Source organism: Panulirus ornatus, chromosome 2, assembly GCF_036320965.1.
Source record: "Panulirus ornatus isolate Po-2019 chromosome 2, ASM3632096v1, whole genome shotgun sequence".
NCBI lineage: Eukaryota > Metazoa > Arthropoda > Malacostraca > Decapoda > Palinuridae > Panulirus > Panulirus ornatus.
Genome location: NC_092225.1, coordinates 68,775,887 through 68,796,451, shown reverse-complemented (window position 1 = coordinate 68,796,451; position 20,565 = coordinate 68,775,887). Strand labels below are relative to the sequence as shown.

Sequence of the window (20,565 nt, the reverse complement as noted above, 5' to 3'; positions counted from 1 at the left end):
AGTAGGAAGAGAGGAAAGTGATTGGTTCCCAGTGAATGTCGGTTTGCGGCAGAGGGTGCATGATGTCTCCATGGTTGTTTAATTTGTTTATGGATGGGGTTGTTAGGGAGGTGAATGCAAGAGTTTTGTAGAGAGGGGCAAGTATGCAGTCTGCTGTGGATGAGAGGGCTTGGTAAGTGAGTCAGTTATTGTTCACTGATGATACAGTGGTGGTGGCTTATTCAGGTGAGAAGTTGCAGAAGTTGGTGACTGAATTTGGTAAAGTGTGTTGACGAAGAAAGCTGAGATTAAATGTGAATAAGAGCAAGGTTATTATGTTCAATAGGGAAGTAAGTTTGAATGGAGAAAAACTGGAGGAAGTGAAATGTTTTAGATATCTGGGAGTGGATTTAGCAGTGGATGGAACCATGGAAGCGTAAGTGAGGCACAGGGTGGTTGAGGGGGCGAAGGTTCTGGGAGCGTTGAAGAATGTGTGGAAGGTGAGAACGTTATCTCGTAGAGCAAAAATTGGCATGACATGCCTGAAGAGATAGCGTTTGTTAGCTTCTTTTTTTAAGTTACAGAATTACCTTACCTGTCTATTTTCCAGATTTATACAGTATGCAACTGTTCTCTTGAAACTCTTGAACCTTTAGGGAAGGTACCCAGACAAGAAAAGAAATTGAAGTTGTTTTAACCTTATTTTACTTTATTTGATTTTGTTGCTCTTTAGAACATTTGATAAGAACAGGTAAAATTCTTTATTTTAATGAAACATCGTGAAATTCACCTGCTTAGTTGTAGTAAGCTCACAAAGCGTTGTTTTGGAGATATTACCTGTACTTTGAATGGGTTATGATCATTCCATAACCAGTGAGACTTGTGAATTTGATATAGCTGAAAGATTTTCATTTGAGAAATGGAAGCTATGAACACACTGCTCACACTGAATGTGATAGTACCATACTTAGTTTAGTCTTAGTGGCTTTAGGGTATCAGTATTTGGCTATTTCTTTCAGTTGCTCCTTTATTTGTTGATATACTGTAATCATTCACTGCATAGGGAAAAACAGTGCACTTCAATAAAAGCCTGAGTAATTGGCTTGTTTTCCCTTTTGCAGGTGGAAACTAATAAGCAGAACTGAGAGGCATTGTCCATGGCTCCTGTTTTTCCACTAGCCAAACTTGCATTTCTGTTTGTGAAACAAGTTGCTCGACCCCTGTCCAGCTCAATAAGACGCAGGGCTATTAGAAGTGTCTTCTTTAGAGAAAAGTTCTGTCTTCCTCCAGCACGAAGTATGTAATGTTTTCCTGTAGGATTGAAAGTAGAAGGGAGATTTTGAAACAGGCTTAGATAAAGGGGAAGAGTTGAAGAAAATTTTCTTGTCTGTGTTAAAGAAGTATTATATAATTAAGTTTGATGGAGAATTTTATACAGGGAAAATAGTAAATGAGGGTGTATTTAGTATCATTTGAATGGCAGTGAATATTTTGGATTGTTTATATTTTTGGATTGAAAATCTGGATTGATAACATCTTTTATTACTTAAACTTCTCCAAGTACATATTCATACTTGCTTGCCATCATCCATTCCTGGCACCACCCTGCCCCACTGGAAGCAGCATTGCCGTCCCGTGCCAGCGAGGTAGCACCAGGAAAACAGACAAAAAGGCCACATTTGTTCACACTCAGTCTCTAGCTGTCGTGTGTAATGCACCGAAACCACAGCTCCTTATCCACATTCAGGCCCCACAGACCTTTCCATGGTGTACCCCAGATGTTTCACATGCCTTGGTTCAGTCCATTGACAGCATGTTGACCCTGGTATACCACATCATGCCAGTTCACTCTATTCCTTGCACGCCTCTCACCGTCCTGTATGTTCAGGTCCCAGTTGCTCAATATCTTTTTCACTCCATCCTTCTACCTGCAGTTTGGTCTCTTCATTCTTCATGTTCCTCCTTTTCTGGCACTATATCCTCTTTGTCAACCTGGGAGTAGACATGGCCATGAAAGGAACCATGGAAGTGTAAGTGATTCATAGGGTAGGGGAGGGGGCAAAGGTTCTGGGAGCACTGAAGAATATGTAGAAAGGGACAATGCTATCTGGGCAGTCAAATGTATGGATGTGGGGCATTGGCTATAGATAAGACTGAATGGAGGAGGGTGGATGTTTTAGAAATGAAATGTTTGAGGATAATATGTGGCGTGAGGTGATTTGATCGAGTAAGTAATGAAAGGGTAAGAGAGAAGGTGTGTTAGTAAAAAGAGTGTGATTGAGAGAGCTGAAGAAGGTATGCTAAAACATTTAGACATATGTAGAGAATGAATGAGGAAAGGTTGACAAAGAGGATATATGTGTCAGAAGTATAGGGAACAAGGAGAATGGGGATATAAAATTGGAAATGGAAGGATGGAGTGAAAAATATTTTGTGTGATCAAGGCTTGAATATTCAGAGGGTGAAAGGTATGCAAGGGCTTGAGGGAATTGGAATGATGTGGTATACTGTGGTCAATGTACTGTCAGTGGACTGAATCACAGCATGTGAAGTGTCCAGGGTAAACCATGGAAATGTTTGTGGGGCCTGGTTGTGGAGAGGGAGCTATGGTTTTGTTGCAACTAGAGAATGGGTGTGATTGGATGTGGCCTTCCTCCATCTGAACCAAGCACCACCTCACTAATGTGGGAAGTAGTGATGAAGTATGAAAATAGTTATTGTAAGGTAATATATTCACTGGTTTCCTTGGATGTTTATGAAAGTCTGTTGTACGAGAAGCATAGTGATTAATTGGTGTGAAAGTTTTCAGGTCTATTGTTTCAAGTATTCAGTGATGGGTTCTTTATGCACCAGTGTTTAAAAGTAATTATTCGTGTGTCCAACTCAAGCAGGGCATTCTTTGTCCTTAATTTAACTTAACATAGGGATTAGGAATGCCAGAGCCATTTCTTTTACTTGGGTTCAAGATAGTAAGTGTTGAATGAAGAGGCTCTCGTTTCTCAACAGTATTGTTTTTGTTGGATAATAGATAATTGATTAAATAGATACACAGATCACACATACCGAAGGTCCAATCAAGGTGGTATGGGTTTGATGCTTAAAAAAAAGTCCCCTTTGTAAGCAGTAGAAGAAAAGGATAGAAAAGCAAAGGCTCTCTCTGCACCTTCTTCTTCTGGTGCATGTCGGCAGGAAAACAGGTAGAAAATATCTTTTACCATACCTATATTCGTCTTGATGGTGAAGAATGAGACTGTATTTCTCAATTGCTCTCTCAAAGCAGATGACATGGATTGATCAATGTTGATATGATACTGCAACATAGCCAAGGAGAGATCAGTGGTTGAGAAAGTAGCATGATACACCACTGCATTATGATGACTGATTGAATGAGTTAATCAGTACCATGGAGTGACAAATTGATGATCAAGCTTAACTTTGAAGATAGTAAGGGTGTTGCTCTGAACATTTTCTGGGAGCTTATTCCAGAAAATGTTGTTTAGAGCAACACAATATCTTTAGAATTACGCTTGAACATCACTTGCCACAACCCCATTTGAATAATTCATATAATCATGAAGTGAGCGGAGAACATTTAATGGAAACCTCTATTTTATTACAGATGATTTGCTATGTTTGTATGTTTTACCCACAGTTCACCTGTCAGAAGTTGAAAAGTAGGTTTGAGTTAAGAGACATTTCTGTGTCAACAGTAGATTCTGTTAGTTCTGTTATGGATGTTTTGAATATGATTTCTGTGAGGGGAAGGTGCCTGAAGCATTGCTGTCATGTGCTACCTATTGTTACTACAAGTGATTTGATTCCTTTTGTTTGGGACTTTATTGAGATTGGCTTCATTTGCTTGGGGATATTAAGTGGTTCTTTCCTTAACACATTATTGTCCTTTGTTTGATGAAAGTTAAGTTTCTTTGATGAAAGTTAAGTTTGATGAGAAAAGCTTTCAAGTTGTTTTAATCATAACTTTCTCCTTTCAAGATACAAAAATACATAGTCTTTCAGCTTTAAACTACCTTTTACTATAATATAGCTTTTTGAAAATGAGTAATAATTTAAAACTTAATTTGTAAGATATCATGTATGTTTCAGTTTATCACTGGTGTGAAGTACGTATGAAAATGTACGTAATGAATCTTGGTCGATCAGGACAGGGCAGTACTATACCCAAGTTGAATGAAGATGCAGCCATTGAACTAGGAGCAAACTTATTAGGTAAGGATGGATGTGATCTTTTAAAAAAAGAATAATGTAGGCTTTATCTGTATTATTTGTTTACATATTGCACTAAATAGATTGATTGTTCTGCTTGTATTGTACTTGTGTTCAGTACTTATGTGCTTTCTATTTGCTCTTAAACAGACTTGGGTGATGTCTCATATATTTTTGTAAGAAGCATTAGTACTTGCTGTAAGGTTCACTTCCAGGGTTTGATTTCCTCATATTTCCAGGTATATTTCTTGGAACATGGTTTTAATTCATTTTGGAACATGGCCAGACAGGGCAGGCACAAATCTTTAAAAGCATACCAATCATTTCATTCTATATTAGTCATGTTATCAACTTACCACCCACCTACCCTGCTGGTTAACACATGAAGCATTGGTTGCAGTTTTAAGAGCACAAATGTTTGGTTCATCATGGATTATGTTGATAATAAAAACATTTATTGTGTATGGTTAGTATAGTTTTGTTCTTCTCTTTGTCATGTTTGTTTTTGGAGTCTAGGGACCAGCATATATTTCATAGTATCAGTTAAGGAAAAGACATCTTTTCTGACCACTTTTTGATATATATATATATATATGGTTTTGAAATGGTTTGGTCACATGGAGAGAATGAGTGCGGAAAGATTGACCAAGAGGATATATATGTCAGAGGTGGAGGGAACGAGAAGTAGGAGACCAAATTGGAGGTGGAAAGATGGAGTGATAAAGATTTTGAGTGATCAGGGCCTCAACATGCAGGAGGGTGAAAGGCGTGCAAGGAATAGAGTGAACTGGAACGATGTGGTATACCCGGGTCGACGTGCTGTCAATGAATTGAACCAGGGCATGTGAAGCATCTGGAGTAAACCATGGTAAGTTCTGTGGGGCCTGGATGTGGAAAGGGAGCTGTGGTTTCGGTGCATTATTACATGACAGCTAGAGACTGAGTGTGATCAAATGGGGCCTTTGTTGTCGTCCTAGCGCTACCTCGCACACATGAGGGGGAGGGGGTTGTTATTCCATGTGTGGCGAGGTGGCGATGGGAGTGAATAAAGCTAGACAGTATGAATTATGTACATGTGTATATACGTATATGTCTGTGTGTGTATATATATGTATACATTGAGATGTCTAGGTATGTATATTTGCGTGTGTGGACGTGTATGTATATACATGTGTATGTGGGTGGGTTGGGCCATTCTTTTGTCTGTTTCCTTGCGCTACCTCGCTAACGCAGGAGACAGCGACAAAGCAAAATAAATGAATAAGTAGATATATACATTTTTTTTTTTTTTTGCCTTGTTGCTGTCTCCCGCGTTTGCAAGGTAGCGCAAGGAAACAGACGAAAGAAATGGCCCAACCCACCCCCATACACATGTATATACATACGTCCACACACGCAAATATACATACCTACACAGCTTTCCATGGTTTACCCCAGACGCTTCACATGCCCTGATTCAATCCACTGACAGCACGTCAACCCCGGTATACCACATCGATCCAATTCACTCTATTCCTTGCCCTCCTTTCACCCTCCTGCATGTTCAGGCCCCGATTACACAAATTCTTTTTCACTCCATCTTTCCACCTCCAATTTGGTCTCCCACTTCTCCTCGTTCCCTCCACCTCCGACACATATATCCTCTTGGTCAATCTTTCCTCACTCATTCTCTCCATGTGCCCAAACCATTTCAAAACACCCTCTTCTGCTCTCTCAACCACGCTCTTTTTATTTCCACACATCTCTCTTACCCTTACGTTACTTACTCGATCAAACCACCTCCCACCACACATTGTCCTCAAACATCTCATTTCCAGCACATCCATCCTCCTGCGCACAACTCTATCCATAGCCCATGCCTCACAACCATACAACATTGTTGGAACCACTATTCCTTCAAACATACCCATTTTTGCTTTCCGGGATAATGCTCTCGACTTCTACACATTCTTCAAGGCTCCCAGGATTTTCGCCCCCTCCCCCACCCTATGTCCACTTCCGCTTCCATGGTTCCATCCGCTGCCAGATCCACTCCCAGATATCTAAAGCACTTTACTTCCTCCAGTTTTTCTCCATTCAAACTTACCTCCCAATTGACTTGACCCTCAACCCTACTGTACCTAATAACCTTGCTCTTATTCACATTTACTCTTAACTTTCTTCTTTCACACACTTTACCAAACTCAGTCACCAGCTTCTGCAGTTTCTCACATGAATCAGCCACCAGCGCTGTATCATCAGTGAACAACAACTGACTCACTTCCCAAGCTCTCTCATCCCCAACAGACTTCATACTTGCCCCTCTTTCCAAAGTCACTCAGTCACCAGCTTCTGCAGTTTCTCACATGAATCAGCCACCAGTGCTGTATCATCAGTGAACAACAACTGACTCACTTCCCAAGCTCTCTCATCCCCAACAGACTTCATACTTGCCCCTCTTTCCAAAACTCCTGCATTCACCTCCCTAACAACCCCATCCATAAACAAATTAAACAACCATGGAGACATCACACACCCCTGCCGCAAACCTACATTCACTGAGAACCACTCACTTTCCTCTCTTCCTACACGCACACATGCCATACATCCTCAATAAAAACTTTTCACTGCTTCTAACAACTTGCCTCCCACACCATATATTCTTGATACCTTCCACAGAGCATCTCTATCAACTCTATCATATGCCTTCTCCAGATCCATAAATGCTACATACAAATCCATTTGCTTTTCTAAGTATTTAGGGAATCAGTGATGGATTGCGCAAAAGATGCTTGTGGCATGAGAAGAGTGGGAGGTGGGTTGATTAGAAAGGGTAGTGAGTGGTGGGATGAAGAAGTAAGATTATTAGTGAAAGAGAAGAGAGAGGCATTTGGACGATTTTTGCAGGGAAAAAATGCAATTGAGTGGGAGATGTATAAAAGAGACAGGAGGTCAAGAGAAAGGTGCAAGAGGTGAAAAAGAGGGCAAATGAGAGTTGGGGTGAGAGAGTATCATTAAATTTTAGGGAGAATAAAAAGATGTTCTGGAAGGAGGTAAATAAAGTGCGTAAGACAAGGGAGCAAATGGGAACTTCAGTGAAGGACACAAATGGGGAGGTGATAACAAGTAGTGGTGATGTGAGAAGGAGATGGAGTGAGTATTTTGAAGGTTTGTTGAATGTGTTTGATGATAGAGTGGCAGATATAGGGTGTTTTGGTCGAGGTGGTGTGCAAAGTGAGAGGGTTAGGGAAAATGATTTGGTAAACAGAGAAGAGGTAGTAAAGGCTTTGCGGAAGATGAAAGCCGGCAAGGCAGCAGGTTTGGATGGTATTGCTGTGGAATTTATTAAAAAAGGGGGTTACTGTATTATTGACTGGTTGGTAAGGTTATTTAATGTATGTATGACTCATGGTGAGGTGCCTGAGGATTGGTGGAATGCGTGCATAGTGCCATTGTACAAAGGCAAAGGTGATAAGAGTGAGTGCTCAAATTACAGAGGTATAAGTTTGTTGAGTATTCCTGGTAAATTATGTGGGAGGGTATTGATTGAGAGGGTGAAGGCATGTACAGAGCATCAGATTGGGGAAGAGCAGTATTGTTTCAGAAGTGGTAGAGGATGTGTGGATCAGGTGTTTGCTTTGAAGAATGTATGTGAGAATTTTTTTTTTTTTTTTGCTTTGTCGCTGTCTCCCGCGTTTCGGAGGTAGCGCAAGGAAACAGACGAAAGAAATGGCCCAACCCACCCCCATACACATGTATATACATACGTCCACACACGCAAATATACATACCTACACAGCATTCCATGGTTTACCCCAGACTCTTCACATGCCCTGATTCAATCCATTGACAGCACGTCAACCCCGGTATACCACATCGATCCAATTCACTCTATTCCTTGCCCTCCTTTTACCCTCCTGCATGTTCAGGCCCCGATCACACAAAATCTTTTTCACTCCATCTTTCCACCTCCAATTTGGTCTCCCACTTCTCCTCGTTCCCTCCACCTCCGACACATATATCCTCTTGGTCAATCTTTCCTCACTCATTCTCTCCATGTGCCCAAACCTTTTCAAAACACCCTTTTCTGCTCTCTCAACCACGCTCTTTTTATTTCCACACATCTCTCTTACCCTTACGTTACTTACTCGATCAAACCACCTCACACCACACATTGTCCTCAAACATCTCATTTCCAGCACATCCATCCTCCTGCGCACAACTCTATCCATAGCCCACGCCTCGCAACCATACAACATTGTTGGAACCACTATTCCTTCAAACATACCCATTTTTGCTTTCCGAGATAATGTTCTCGACTTCCACACATTCTTCAAGGCTCCCAGAATTTTCGCCCCCTCCCCCACCCTATGATCCACTTCCGCTTCCATGGTTCCATCCGCTGCCAGATCCACTCCCAGATATCTAAAACACTTCACTTCCTCCAGTTTTTCTCCATTCAAACTCACCTCCCAATTGACCTGACCCTCAACCCTACTGTACCTAATAACCTTGCTCTTATTCACATTTACTCTTAACTTTCTTCTTTCACACACTTTACCAAACTCAGTCACCAGCTTCTGCAGTTTCTCACATGAATCAGCCACCAGTGCTGTATCATCAGCGAACAACAACTGACTCACTTCCCAAGCTCTCTCATCCCCAACAGACTTCATACTTGCCCCTCTTTCCAAAACTCTTGCATTCACCTCCCTAACAACCCCATCCATAAACAAATTAAACAACCATGGAGACATCACACACCCCTGCTGCAAACCTACATTCACTGAGAACCAATCACTTTCCTCTCTTCCTACACGTACACATGCCTTACATCCTCGATAAAAACTTTTCACTGCTTCTAACAACTTGCCTCCCACACCATATATTCTTAATACCTTCCACAGAGCATCTCTATCAACTCTATCATATGCCTTCTCCAGATCCATAAATGCTACATACAAATCCATTTGCTTTTCTAAGTATTTCTCACATACATTCTTGAAGAATGTATGTGAGAAATATATATATATATATATATATATATATATATATATATGGTGACGGAGTTTGGTAAAGTGTGTGGAAGAAGAAAGTTAAGAGTAAATGTCAATAAGAGCAAGGTTATTAGGTACAGTAGGGTTGAGGGTCAAGTCAATTGGGAGGTGAGTTTGAATGGTGAGAGGCTGGAGGAAGTGAAGTGTTTTAGATATCTGGGAGTGGATCTGTCAGCGGATGGAACCATGGAAGCGGAAGTGGATCATAGGGTGGGGGAGGGGGCGAAAATTTTGGGAGCCTTGAAAAATGTGTGGAAGTCGAGAACATTATCCCGGAAAGCAAAAATGGGTATGTTTGAAGGAATAGTAGTTCCAACAATGTTGTATGGTTGCGAGGCGTGGGCTATGGATAGAGTTGTGCGTAGGAGGATGGATGTGCTGGAAATGAGATGTTTGAGGACAATGTGTGGTGTGAGGTGGTTTGATCGAGTAAGTAACGTAAGGGTAAGAGAGATGTATGGAAATAAAAAGAGCGTGGTTGAGAGAGCAGAAGAGGGTGTTTTGAAATGGTTTGGGCACATGGAGAGAATGAGTGAGGAAAGATTGACCAAGAGGATATATGTGTCGGAGGTGGAGGGAACGAGGAGAAGAGGGAGACCAAATTGGAGGTGGAAAGATGGAGTGAAAAAGATTTTGTGTGATCGGGGCCTGAACATGCAGGAGGGTGAAAGGAGGGCAAGGAATAGAGTGAATTGGAGCGATGTGGTATACAGGGGTTGACGTGCTGTCAGTGGATTGAATCAAGGCATGTGAAGCGTCTGGGGTAAACCATGGAAAGCTGTGTAGGTATGTATATTTGCGTGTGTGGACGTGTGTATGTACATGTGTATGGGGGGGGTTGGGTCATTTCTTTCGTCTGTTTCCTTGCGCTACCTCGCAAACGCGGGAGACAGCGACAAAGTATTAAAAAAAAAAAAAAAAAAAAAAAAAAAAAAAAAAAAATATCTGGGAGTGGATCTGTCAGCGGATGGAACCATGGAAGCGGAAGTGGATCATAGGGTGGGGGAGGGGGCGAAAATTTTGGGAGCCTTGAAAAATGTGTGGAAGTCGAGAACATTATCTCGGAAAGTAAAAATGGGTATGTTTGAAGGAATAGTGGTTCCAACAATGTTGTATGGTTGCGAGGCGTGGGCTATGGATAGAGTTGTGCGCAGGAGGATGGATGTGCTGGAAATGAGATGTTTGAGGAAAATGTGTGGTGTGAGGTGGTTTGATCGAGTAAGTAACGTAAGGGTAAGAGAGATGTGTGGAAATAAAAAGAGCGTGGTTGAGAGAGCAGAAGAGGGTGTTTTGAAATGGTTTGGGCACATGGAGAGAATGAGTGAGGAAAGATTGACCAAGAGGATATATGTGTCGGAGGTGGAGGGAACGAGGAGAAGAGGGAGACCAAATTGGAGGTGGAAAGATGGAGTGAAAAAGATTTTGTGTGATCGGGGCCTGAACATGCAGGAGGGTGAAAGGAGGGCAAGGAATAGAGTGAATTGGAGCGATGTGGTATACAGGGGATGACGTGCTGTCAGTGGATTGAATCAAGGCATGTGAAGCGTCTGGGGTAAACCATGGAAAGCTTGTGTAGGTATGTATATTTGCGTGTGTGGACGTGTGTATGTACATGTGTATGGGGGGGGGGGGTTGGGCCATTTCTTTCGTCTGTTTCCTTGCGCTACCTCGCAAACGCGGGAGACAGCGACAAAGTATAAAAAAAAAAAAAAAAAAAAAAAATATATATATATAGGGGATAGGGGAGAAAGAATACTTCCCACGTATTCCCTGCGTGTCGTAGAAGGCGACTAAAAGGGGAGGGAGCGGGGGGCTGGAAATCCTCCCCTCTCAATTTTTTTTAATTTTCCAAAAGAAGGAACAGAGAAGGGGGCCAGGTGAGGATATTCCCTCAGTGGCCCAGTTCTCTGTTCTTAACGCTACCTCGCTAACGCGGGAAATGGCGAATAGTTTGAAAAAAAAATATATATATATATATATATATATATATATATATATATATATATATATATATATATATATATATATATATATATATATGGTTTATCCCTGGGGATAGGGGAGCAAGAATACTTCCCACGTATTCCCTGCGTGTCGTAGAAGGCAACTAAAAGGGGAGGGAGCGGGGGGCTGGAAATCCTCTCCTCTCATTTCTTTTTTTTTTTTTTTTAATTTTCCAAAAGAAGGAACAGAGAATTGGGCCAGGTGAGGGTAGTCCCTCAAAGGCCCAGTCATCTGTTCTAAACGCTACCTTGCTAATGCGGGAAATGGCGAATAGTTTGAAAGAAAAGAAAGAAAAGATATATATATGGTGTGGGAGGCAAGTTGTTAGAAGCAGTGAAAAGTTTTTATCGAGGATGTAAGGCATGTGTACGTGTAGGAAGAGAGGAAAGTGATTGGTTCTCAGTGAATGTAGGTTTGCAGCAGGGGTGTGTGATGTCTCCATGGTTGTTTAATTTGTTTATGGATGGGGTTGTTAGGGAGGTGAATGCAAGAGTTTTGGAAAGAGGGGCAAGTATGAAGTCTGTTGGGGATGAGAGAGCTTGGGAAGCGAGTCAGTTGTTGTTCGCTGATGATACAGCACTGGTGGCTGATTCATGTGAGAAACTGCAGAAGCTGGTGACTGAGTTTGGTAAAGTGTGTGAAAGAAGAAAGTTAAGAGTAAATGTGAATAAGAGCAAGGTTATTAGGTACAGTAGGGTTGAGGGTCAGGTCAATTGGGAGGTGAGTTTGAATGGAGAAAAACTGGAGGAAGTGAAGTGTTTTAGATATCTGGGAGTGGATCTGGCAGCGGATGGAACCATGGAAGCGGAAGTGGATCATAGGGTGGGGGAGGGGGCGAAAATTCTGGGAGCCTTGAAGAATGTGTGGAAGTCGAGAACATTATCTCGGAAAGCAAAAATGGGTATGTTTGAAGGAATAGTGGTTCCAACAATGTTGTATGGTTGCGAGGCGTGGGCTATGGATAGAGTTGTGCGCAGGAGGATGGATGTGCTGGAAATGAGATGTTTGAGGACAATGTGTGGTGTGAGGTGGTTTGATCGAGTAAGTAACGTAAGGGTAAGAGAGATGTGTGGAAATAAAAAGAGCGTGGTTGAGAGAGCAGAAGAGGGTGTTTTGAAAAGGTTTGGGCACATGGAGAGAATGAGTGAGGAAAGATTGACCAAGAGGATATATGTGTCGGAGGTGGAGGGAACGAGGAGAAGAGGGAGACCAAATTGGAGGTGGAAAGATGGAGTGAAAAAGATTTTGTGTGATCGGGGCCTGAACATGCAGGAGGGTGAAAGGAGGGCAAGGAATAGAGTGAATTGGAGCGATGTGGTATACCGGGGTTGACGTGCTGTCAGTGGATTGAATCGGGGCATGTGAAGCGTCTGGGGTAAACCATGGAAAGCTGTGTAGGTATGTATATTTTGCGTGTGTGGACGTATGTATATACATGTGTATGGGGGTGGGTTGGGCCATTTCTTTCGTCTGTTTCCTTGCGCTACCTCGCAAACGCGGGAGACAGCGACAAAGCAAAAAAAAAAAAAAAAAGATATATATATGTGTATATATATATATATATATATATATATATATATATATATATATATATATATATATATATATATATATTTATGTATTTATTTTGCTTTGTCGCTGTCTCCTGCGTTTGGGAGGTAGCGCAAGGAAACAGACAAAAGAAATGGCCCAACCCACCCCCATACACATGTATATACATACACGTCCACACACGCAAAGATACATACCCATACATCTCAATGTACACATAAATATACACACACAGACACATACATATATACACATGCACACAATTCACACTGTCTGCCTTTATTCATTCCCATTGCCACCTGGCCACACATGGAATAACATGCACCTCCCCCCTCATGTGTGCGAGGTAGCGCTAGGAAAAGACAACAATGGCCCCATTCGTTCACACTCAGTCTCTAGCTGTCATGCAATCATGCCTGAAACCACAGCTCCCTTTCCACATCCAGACCCCACAGAACTTTCCATGGTTTACCCCAGACGCTTCACATGCCCTGATTCAATCCATTGACAGTACGTCTACCCCGGTATACCACATCGATCCAATTCACTCTATTCCTTGCCCGCCTTTCTCCCTCCTGAATGTTCAGGCCCCGATCACTCAAAATCTTTTTCACTCCATCTTTCCACCTCCAATTTGGTCTCCCACTTCTCCTCGTTCCCTCCACCTCCGACACATATATCCTCTTGGTCAATCTTTCCTCACTCATTCTCTCCATGTGCCCAAACCATTTCAAAACACCCTCTTCTGCTCTCTCAACCACGCTCTTTTTATTTCCACACATCTCTCTTACCCTTACATTAATTACTCCATCAAACCACCTCACACCACATATTGTCCTCAAACATTCTCATTTCCAGCACATCCACCTTTCTGTGCACAACTCTATCCATAGCCCACGCCTTGCAACCATACAACATTGTTGGAACCACTATTCCTTCAAACATAGCCATTTTTGCTTTCCAGGATAACGTTGTCGACTTCAACATATTCTTAACGCTCCCAGAACTTTCACCCCTCTCCCCCACCCAATGATTCACTTCTGCTTCCACGGTACCATCTGCTGCTAAATCAACTCCCAGATATCTAAAACATTTCTTTTCCTCCAGTTTTTCTCCATTCAAACTTATCTCCCAATTGACTTGTCCCTCAACCCTACTGTACCTAATAACCTTGCTCTTATTCACATTTACTTTCTTCTTTCTCACACTTTACCAAACTCAGCCACCAGCACTGTATCATCAGCGAGCAACAACTGACTCACTTCCCAAGCTCTCTCATCCACAACAGACTGCATGCTTGCCTCTCTTTCCAAAACTCTTGCATTCACCTCCCTAACAACCCCATCCATAAACAAGTTAAACAACCATGGAGACATCACGCACCCGTGCCGCAAACCAACATTAACTGAAAACCAATCACTTTCCTTTCTTCCTACACATACAGATGCCTTACATCCTCAATAAAAACTTTCCACTGCTTCTAACAGCTTGCCTCCCTCACCACATATTCTTAGTACCTTCCACAGAGCATCTCTATCAACTCCGTCATATGCCTTCTCCAGATCCATAAATGCTACATACAAATCCATTTGCTTTTCTAAGTATTTCTCACATACATTCTTCAAAGGAAACACCTGATCCACACATCCTCTACCACTTCTGAAACCACACTGCTCTTCCCCAGTATGATGCTCAGTACATGCCTTCACCCTCTCAATCAATACCCTCCCATATAATTTCCCTGGAATACTCAATAAACTTGTACCTCTGTAATTTGAGCATTCACTTTTATCCCCTTTGCCTTTGTACAATGGCACTATGCACGCATTCCGCCAATCCTTAGGCACCTCACCATGAGTCATACATACATTAGATAATCTAACCAACCAGTCAACAATACAGTCACCCCCTTTTTGATAAGTTCCATTGCAGTACCATCCAAACCTGCTGCCTTGCCGGCTTTCATCTTCCGCGAAAGGTGAAATATGTATATTTTTATTTATTATACTTCCATACAATTATATCCTCCTATATAATTTCCAGGGAATATTCAACAAACTTATACCTCTGTAAATTGAACACTCACCTTTATCCCCTTTGCCCTTATACAATGGCACTATGCATGCATTCTGCCAATCCTCAGGCACTTTACCATGATCCATCCATACATTGAATATCCTCACCAACCAGTCAACAACACAGTCCCCCCTTTTTTAATGAATTCCACAGCAATACCATCGAACCCACTGCCTTGCCGGCTTTCATCTTCTGCAAAGCTTTCACTACCTCTTCTCTGTTTACCAAATCATTTTCCCTGACTGCTCTCACTTCACTCACCACATCGACCAAAATATCCTATATCTGCCACTCTATCATCAAACACATTCAACAAACCTTCAAAATACTCACTCCATCTCTATCTCACTTCACCACTACTTGTTATTATCTCCCCATTTGCTGCTTTCACCGATGTTCCCATTTGTTTTTTTGGCTTACGCACTTTATTTATCTCTGTCCAAAACATCTTTTTATTCTCCCTAAAATTTGATAATACTCTCTCACCCCAACTCTCATCCATGCAAAAATTCACAGTCATAGTCTAGCTTTAGTTCTCTGTGAAAAATCTTGGCCTGTTTGATTAGCATCTCTCCAGAAATGCTTACACCTTCATTACTTCAGAGCTTGAGCCACTTTATAAGTGCACTGTCTAATTCTGTACTCTTGGTACCTTTCAAAGTTCTCCAAAACCTTAAAATTTTCTGGCTTTCATTTTCAACAAAAGAATTGAATATAAGAAATTAACGGGACTGTTAATTAGCTCAGCTGCTGTGTAAACAGATTTTGGTGCCTTAGCACTGCTAACAGTGCCACCCTGATGGTAGATCCACAAACTAATGGTGGCAGATTCAAAACATGCCGGACCACAGAGTGCTGAATTAGAGAGGTACTACATGTACTTTGTAAAAGGCATCTTGAGTTCTAGGTTGGTAGGAAATATGACCTAGTAATCCTCAGGGGAGCCTTTGGAGTGACCATCTTGTCTGCTGGAGAAAAGATATTTGTGTGCATTTTCTTTTCACCTAACTGATTCATGACATATTTTTGTTCGCTATTGTAGGTGAAGGAGTTATTTTCGCAATTGCTGCCTCAATTCTGGCCTTTGAAGTATCACGTCAGAAGGAGAAGGAAAAGAAAAAAGAGGAGATGGAGCAAGAATTTATCAACAGCCTTGAAAATCGAATAAATGAACTAACATTTGCCACTGAAGAACTTGACACCAAACTACGTGAACTCACCAGACTTACCTATGCTGTACAGCATGAAGTGAAGCTAAGTAAGGTGTGCATCACTGATTGATAAGCAGTATTCTTTTACATTGTATATTACAAGCAGTTAGACAGGCAACAGAACATCAAATCTGCTCCAGGGAACAGCACACGTTCTGCTTTTGCCACCATGCAGTCTTTGGGCAGATGTATATTCCCATTAAAGGTTGTAGTGGTAATACCTGCTTAGAATTATGAATTTTCATTTCATGAAAGTTATTCTAGGAATGGAACCCCTTTCATGAATAAGGGTATACTATAGGTATATTTCGATCTACAAAAGTTCTTGGAATATATCAAAAGGCACCAGTATAGGTGATCCCAACCAGAAAATGGAGAAAGCCTTTACTTTTTTGCCTCAATGAAAATACACCAAGAACTGAGCACAGAATCCTGTAAAAGATGACAGATGGTAAAGAATTGCTTCATATGAACACGACAGCAGATGATACTAGCATTGTGAAATAAAAAGCACGTGCAGTGATGTTAACATGGCAACTTTGCCTCATGGGAATATCTCATTGTAGTTGCTCATATGTAATAAGGAACTCTCATTTTTCTCTCTCCTAGCTTTTATTTTTTCAAAATCTTTTGTGTCTAATGTTGGATTTTTTTATTTCTGGGACTTACCAGGTTCTGCCAGATGATATATATGGTATGTTTTGACATGGAAAAATGTCTAAATTTCTGTTATTAATTGAAATTTTTATGAAATAGTGTATTTTATTTATATATTGGTGTCATTATGTAATGTGTGCATTGTTTTCCTTTGGGCTTGATTTTCTTACTTTTTTCCTGTCATCAGAATTATTGTCAAATTATACCAATGTATAAAATTTTTTCTTTTACAGGTCCAAGGAAAATGAGCAGTTCTATAAGTATATTTCCTGCAAGAAAAGCTTATCATTGTATGTTAAGCCAGGCTCATTTTCATGCGGGTAGTGTTGATTTAATTTCAGTTATATGTTTTAAGTCGATGAGGTAATACTCTATATTTCAGGCACAAACATCTGTGACTGCAAAGCCTGTGATAGCAGAAGTTGTGCCTTGCAGCAGATTTCCAAGTGATTCAGCCTTTAAGCCTCCTGCAGTAGCTTTAACAGACACAGAATCAGCAATTAATGAAAAAAAAGTAGGAAGTACTAATGATTCCATCAGTAGAGCTTTGATGGATGCCCAGTCAAAAATTATTAAGGAAAGAGTAAAGTAGATCATAAGATTTTAGAATAATTTGTAGTCCATGTAAATAATTTGTAGTCCATTAAAGAAGCCATTATACTGCAGAATGTCAATGGGAAATGAAATGTGATTATTTGTATATCTGTCAAGTGACAAGTTTTTTGGTAGACTTAATTTTTTATTTTTGGTTTGGGTAAAATGCCAAATTTGTTTTGACTTATAAGGAACAGATATATTATTCTATGCTTTCTGTAGTAAGATTACTCAAGGCTTTCATTTGTAAAACTAAGTGAAATCTTTTCTTCTGGAGAACAAGTGAATGTATTTAATATAGGTAGAGACTTTTTAACTTGATATTGATATACTTGAGTAATTTTTGTGGAGCTGTTACTAAATTACTAGTTGTAGAGGTAATGGTGATTTGCATGAGAGATTTTAGGTTATCATAAAGTTTGATATTTGCTGCATGTTTTAAGTTTGCAGTTTTGATAGTTAGTTTGTATCTGCTGTGGTTGCTAATAAGTTTGGGTAATACTGTACTTGTTTCCCCATTCCACCAGTGAATGCAAGGTACAATAGCTTCCTGTCATGTCCTGGCATCATTTTGGACTTTGTTATATGGCATGTCCTAGAACTATTATTATTAATCCAGACACCACTGAGATTGACTAGTTATTGGTAATTAATCATTAGCAGACAATGTCACAAATTTCCTCTAGTGCCTGATCCTACTACTTTACAAATTAATGAAAGCATCTCAGATTTTGCTTGCTTACTACAGGAATCATAATGGTGTAGTCCAGTTTTCAAGTTCAAGCAGTTTAAAGTGTAATTGCATCCAGCTTTTATTGATTACTGCTGAGAGATAAACATTAATTAGTGTCCAGTTCATTACTCCTGTAGGACTGTGACATATGATAAGATTACCAAGCTGCTGTTAGTGAAAGTAAAAAGCCTAACCTGGATGGATATTTAGCCTCCATTTAGCTGCTTAGAGTTCGAAACTTCATTATTTTATATTTTATTTATTGTACTTTTTTGCTGTCTACCGCATTAGTGAGGTAGCACAAGGAAACAGACAAAAGAATGGCCCAACTCACCCATGTACACATGTATATACATACACGCCTACATGCATATATACATATCTGTGCATTCCAATGTATACATACATATAGATATTACATACACGGATACATATATACATATGTATATATTCATACATGCTGCCTTCATCCATTCCCGCCACCACCCTGCCTCACATAAAGTGGCATCCCCTTCCCCCTGTGTGTGCAAGAGGTAGCGCTAGGAAAAGACAACAAAGGCCACATTCGTTCACACTCAGTCTCTAGCTGTCATTTGTAATGCACCGAAACCACAGCTCCCTTTCCACATCCAGGACCCACAAAACTTGCCATGGTTTGCCCCAGATGCTTCACATGCCCTGGTTCAATCCATTGACAGTACGTCGACCTCAGTATACCACATCGTTCCAGTTCACTCTATTCCTTGCATGTCTTTCACCCTTCTGTATGTTCAGGCCTTTATCGCTCAAAATCTTTTTCACCCCATCCTTCCACCTTCAATTTGGTCTCCTATTTCTCCTCGTTCCCTGCACCTCTGACACATATATCCTCTTTGTAAATCTTTCCTCACTCATTCTCTCCATGTGACCAAACCATTTCAATACATCCTCTCCTGCTTTCTCAACCACACTCTTTTTTATTACCACGCATCTCTCTTACCCTTTCATTACTTACTCGATCAAACCACCTCACCTTACATATTGTCCTCAAACATCTCATTTCCAGCACATCCACCCTCCTCTGCGCAACCCTATCCATAGCCCATGCCTCACAACCATATAACATTGTTAGAACCACTATTCCTTCAAACATACCCATTTTTGCTCCCCTAGATAACGTTCTCGCCATCCAAACATTCTTCACTGCTCCCAGAACCTTTACCCCCTCCTCACCCTGTGACACTTCCGCTTCCTTGGTTCCATCCGCTGCTAAATCCACTCCCAGATATTTAAAACACTTCACTTTCTCCAGTTTTTCTCCATTCAAACTTACCTCCCAGTTGACTTGTCCTTCAGCCCTACTGAACCTTATAACCTTGCTCTTGTTCACATTTACTCTCAGCTTTCTTTCACACACTTTACCAAACTCAGTCACCAACTTTTGCAGTTTCTCAGCCTCCAGCGCTGTATCATCAGTGAACAACAACTGACTCACTTCCCAAGCCCTCTCATCCACAACAGACTACATACTTGCCCCTCTCTCCAAAACTCTTACATTCACCTCCTTTACAACACCATCCATAAACAAATTGAACGACCATGGAGACATCACGCACCCCTGCCGCAAACTGACGTTCATTGGGAACCAGTCACTTTCCTCTCTTCCTACTCGTACACATGCCTTACATCCTCGATGAAAACTTTTCACTGCTTCTAGCAACTTGCCTCCCACAGAGCATCTCTATCAACTCTATCATATGCCTTCTCTAGATCCATAAATGCTACATACAAATCTCTTTGTTTTTCTAAGTATTTCTCACATACATTCTTCAAAGCAAACACCTGATCCACACATCCTCTACTATATATATATATATATATATATATATATATATATATATATATATATATATATATGTGTGTATATATATATATATATATATATATATATATATATATATATATATATATATATATATATATATATATATATTTTTTTTTTTTTTTTTGCTTTGTCTCTGTCTCCCGCGTTTGCGAGGTAGCGCAAGGAAACAGATGAAAGAAATGGCCCAACCCACCCCCATACACATGTATATACATACGTCCACACACGCAAATATACATACCTACACAGCTTTCTATGGTTTACCCCAGACGCTTCACATGCCTTGATTCAATCCACTGACAGCACGTCAACCCCGGTATACCACATCGCTCCAATTCACTCTATTCCTTGCCCTCCTTTCACCCTCCTGCATGTTCAGGCCCCGATCACACAAAATCTTTTTCACTCCATCTTTCCACCTCCAATTTGGTCTCCCTCTTCTCCTCGTTCCCTCCACCTCCGACACATATATCCTCTTGGTCAGTCTTTCCTCTCTCATTCTCTCCATGTGACCAAACCATTTCAAAACACCCTCTTCTGCTCTCTCAACCACGCTCTTTTTATTTCCACACATCTCTCTTACCCTTACGTTACTTACTCGATCAAACCACCTCACACCACACATTGTCCTCAAAC

At 40.9% G+C, this 20,565-nt stretch overlaps 1 protein-coding gene across 3 annotated transcripts in view; it reads left to right on the top strand.

Moving 5' to 3' along the window:
• Window positions 1-19,966, top strand: part of LOC139756905 (optic atrophy 3 protein homolog) — a 37,903-nt gene extending 17,937 nt beyond the window's left edge. Inside the window, exons 2-5 of one of the 3 annotated variants that reach the window (XM_071676835.1) lie at window positions 1,101-1,275; window positions 4,084-4,206; window positions 15,913-16,133; window positions 16,972-19,966. In XM_071676835.1, coding sequence (XP_071532936.1) covers window positions 1,137-1,275; window positions 4,084-4,206; window positions 15,913-16,133; window positions 16,972-16,986 — 498 coding nt within the window. In that variant the 5' untranslated portion in view covers window positions 1,101-1,136 and the 3' untranslated portion in view covers window positions 16,987-19,966. The remainder of the gene's footprint in view (window positions 1-1,100; window positions 1,276-4,083; window positions 4,207-15,912; window positions 16,134-16,971) is intronic. The other 2 variants (XM_071676817.1, XM_071676827.1) reach the window with 2 other exon arrangements.
• The last annotated feature ends 599 nt before the right edge of the window (window positions 19,967-20,565 follow it).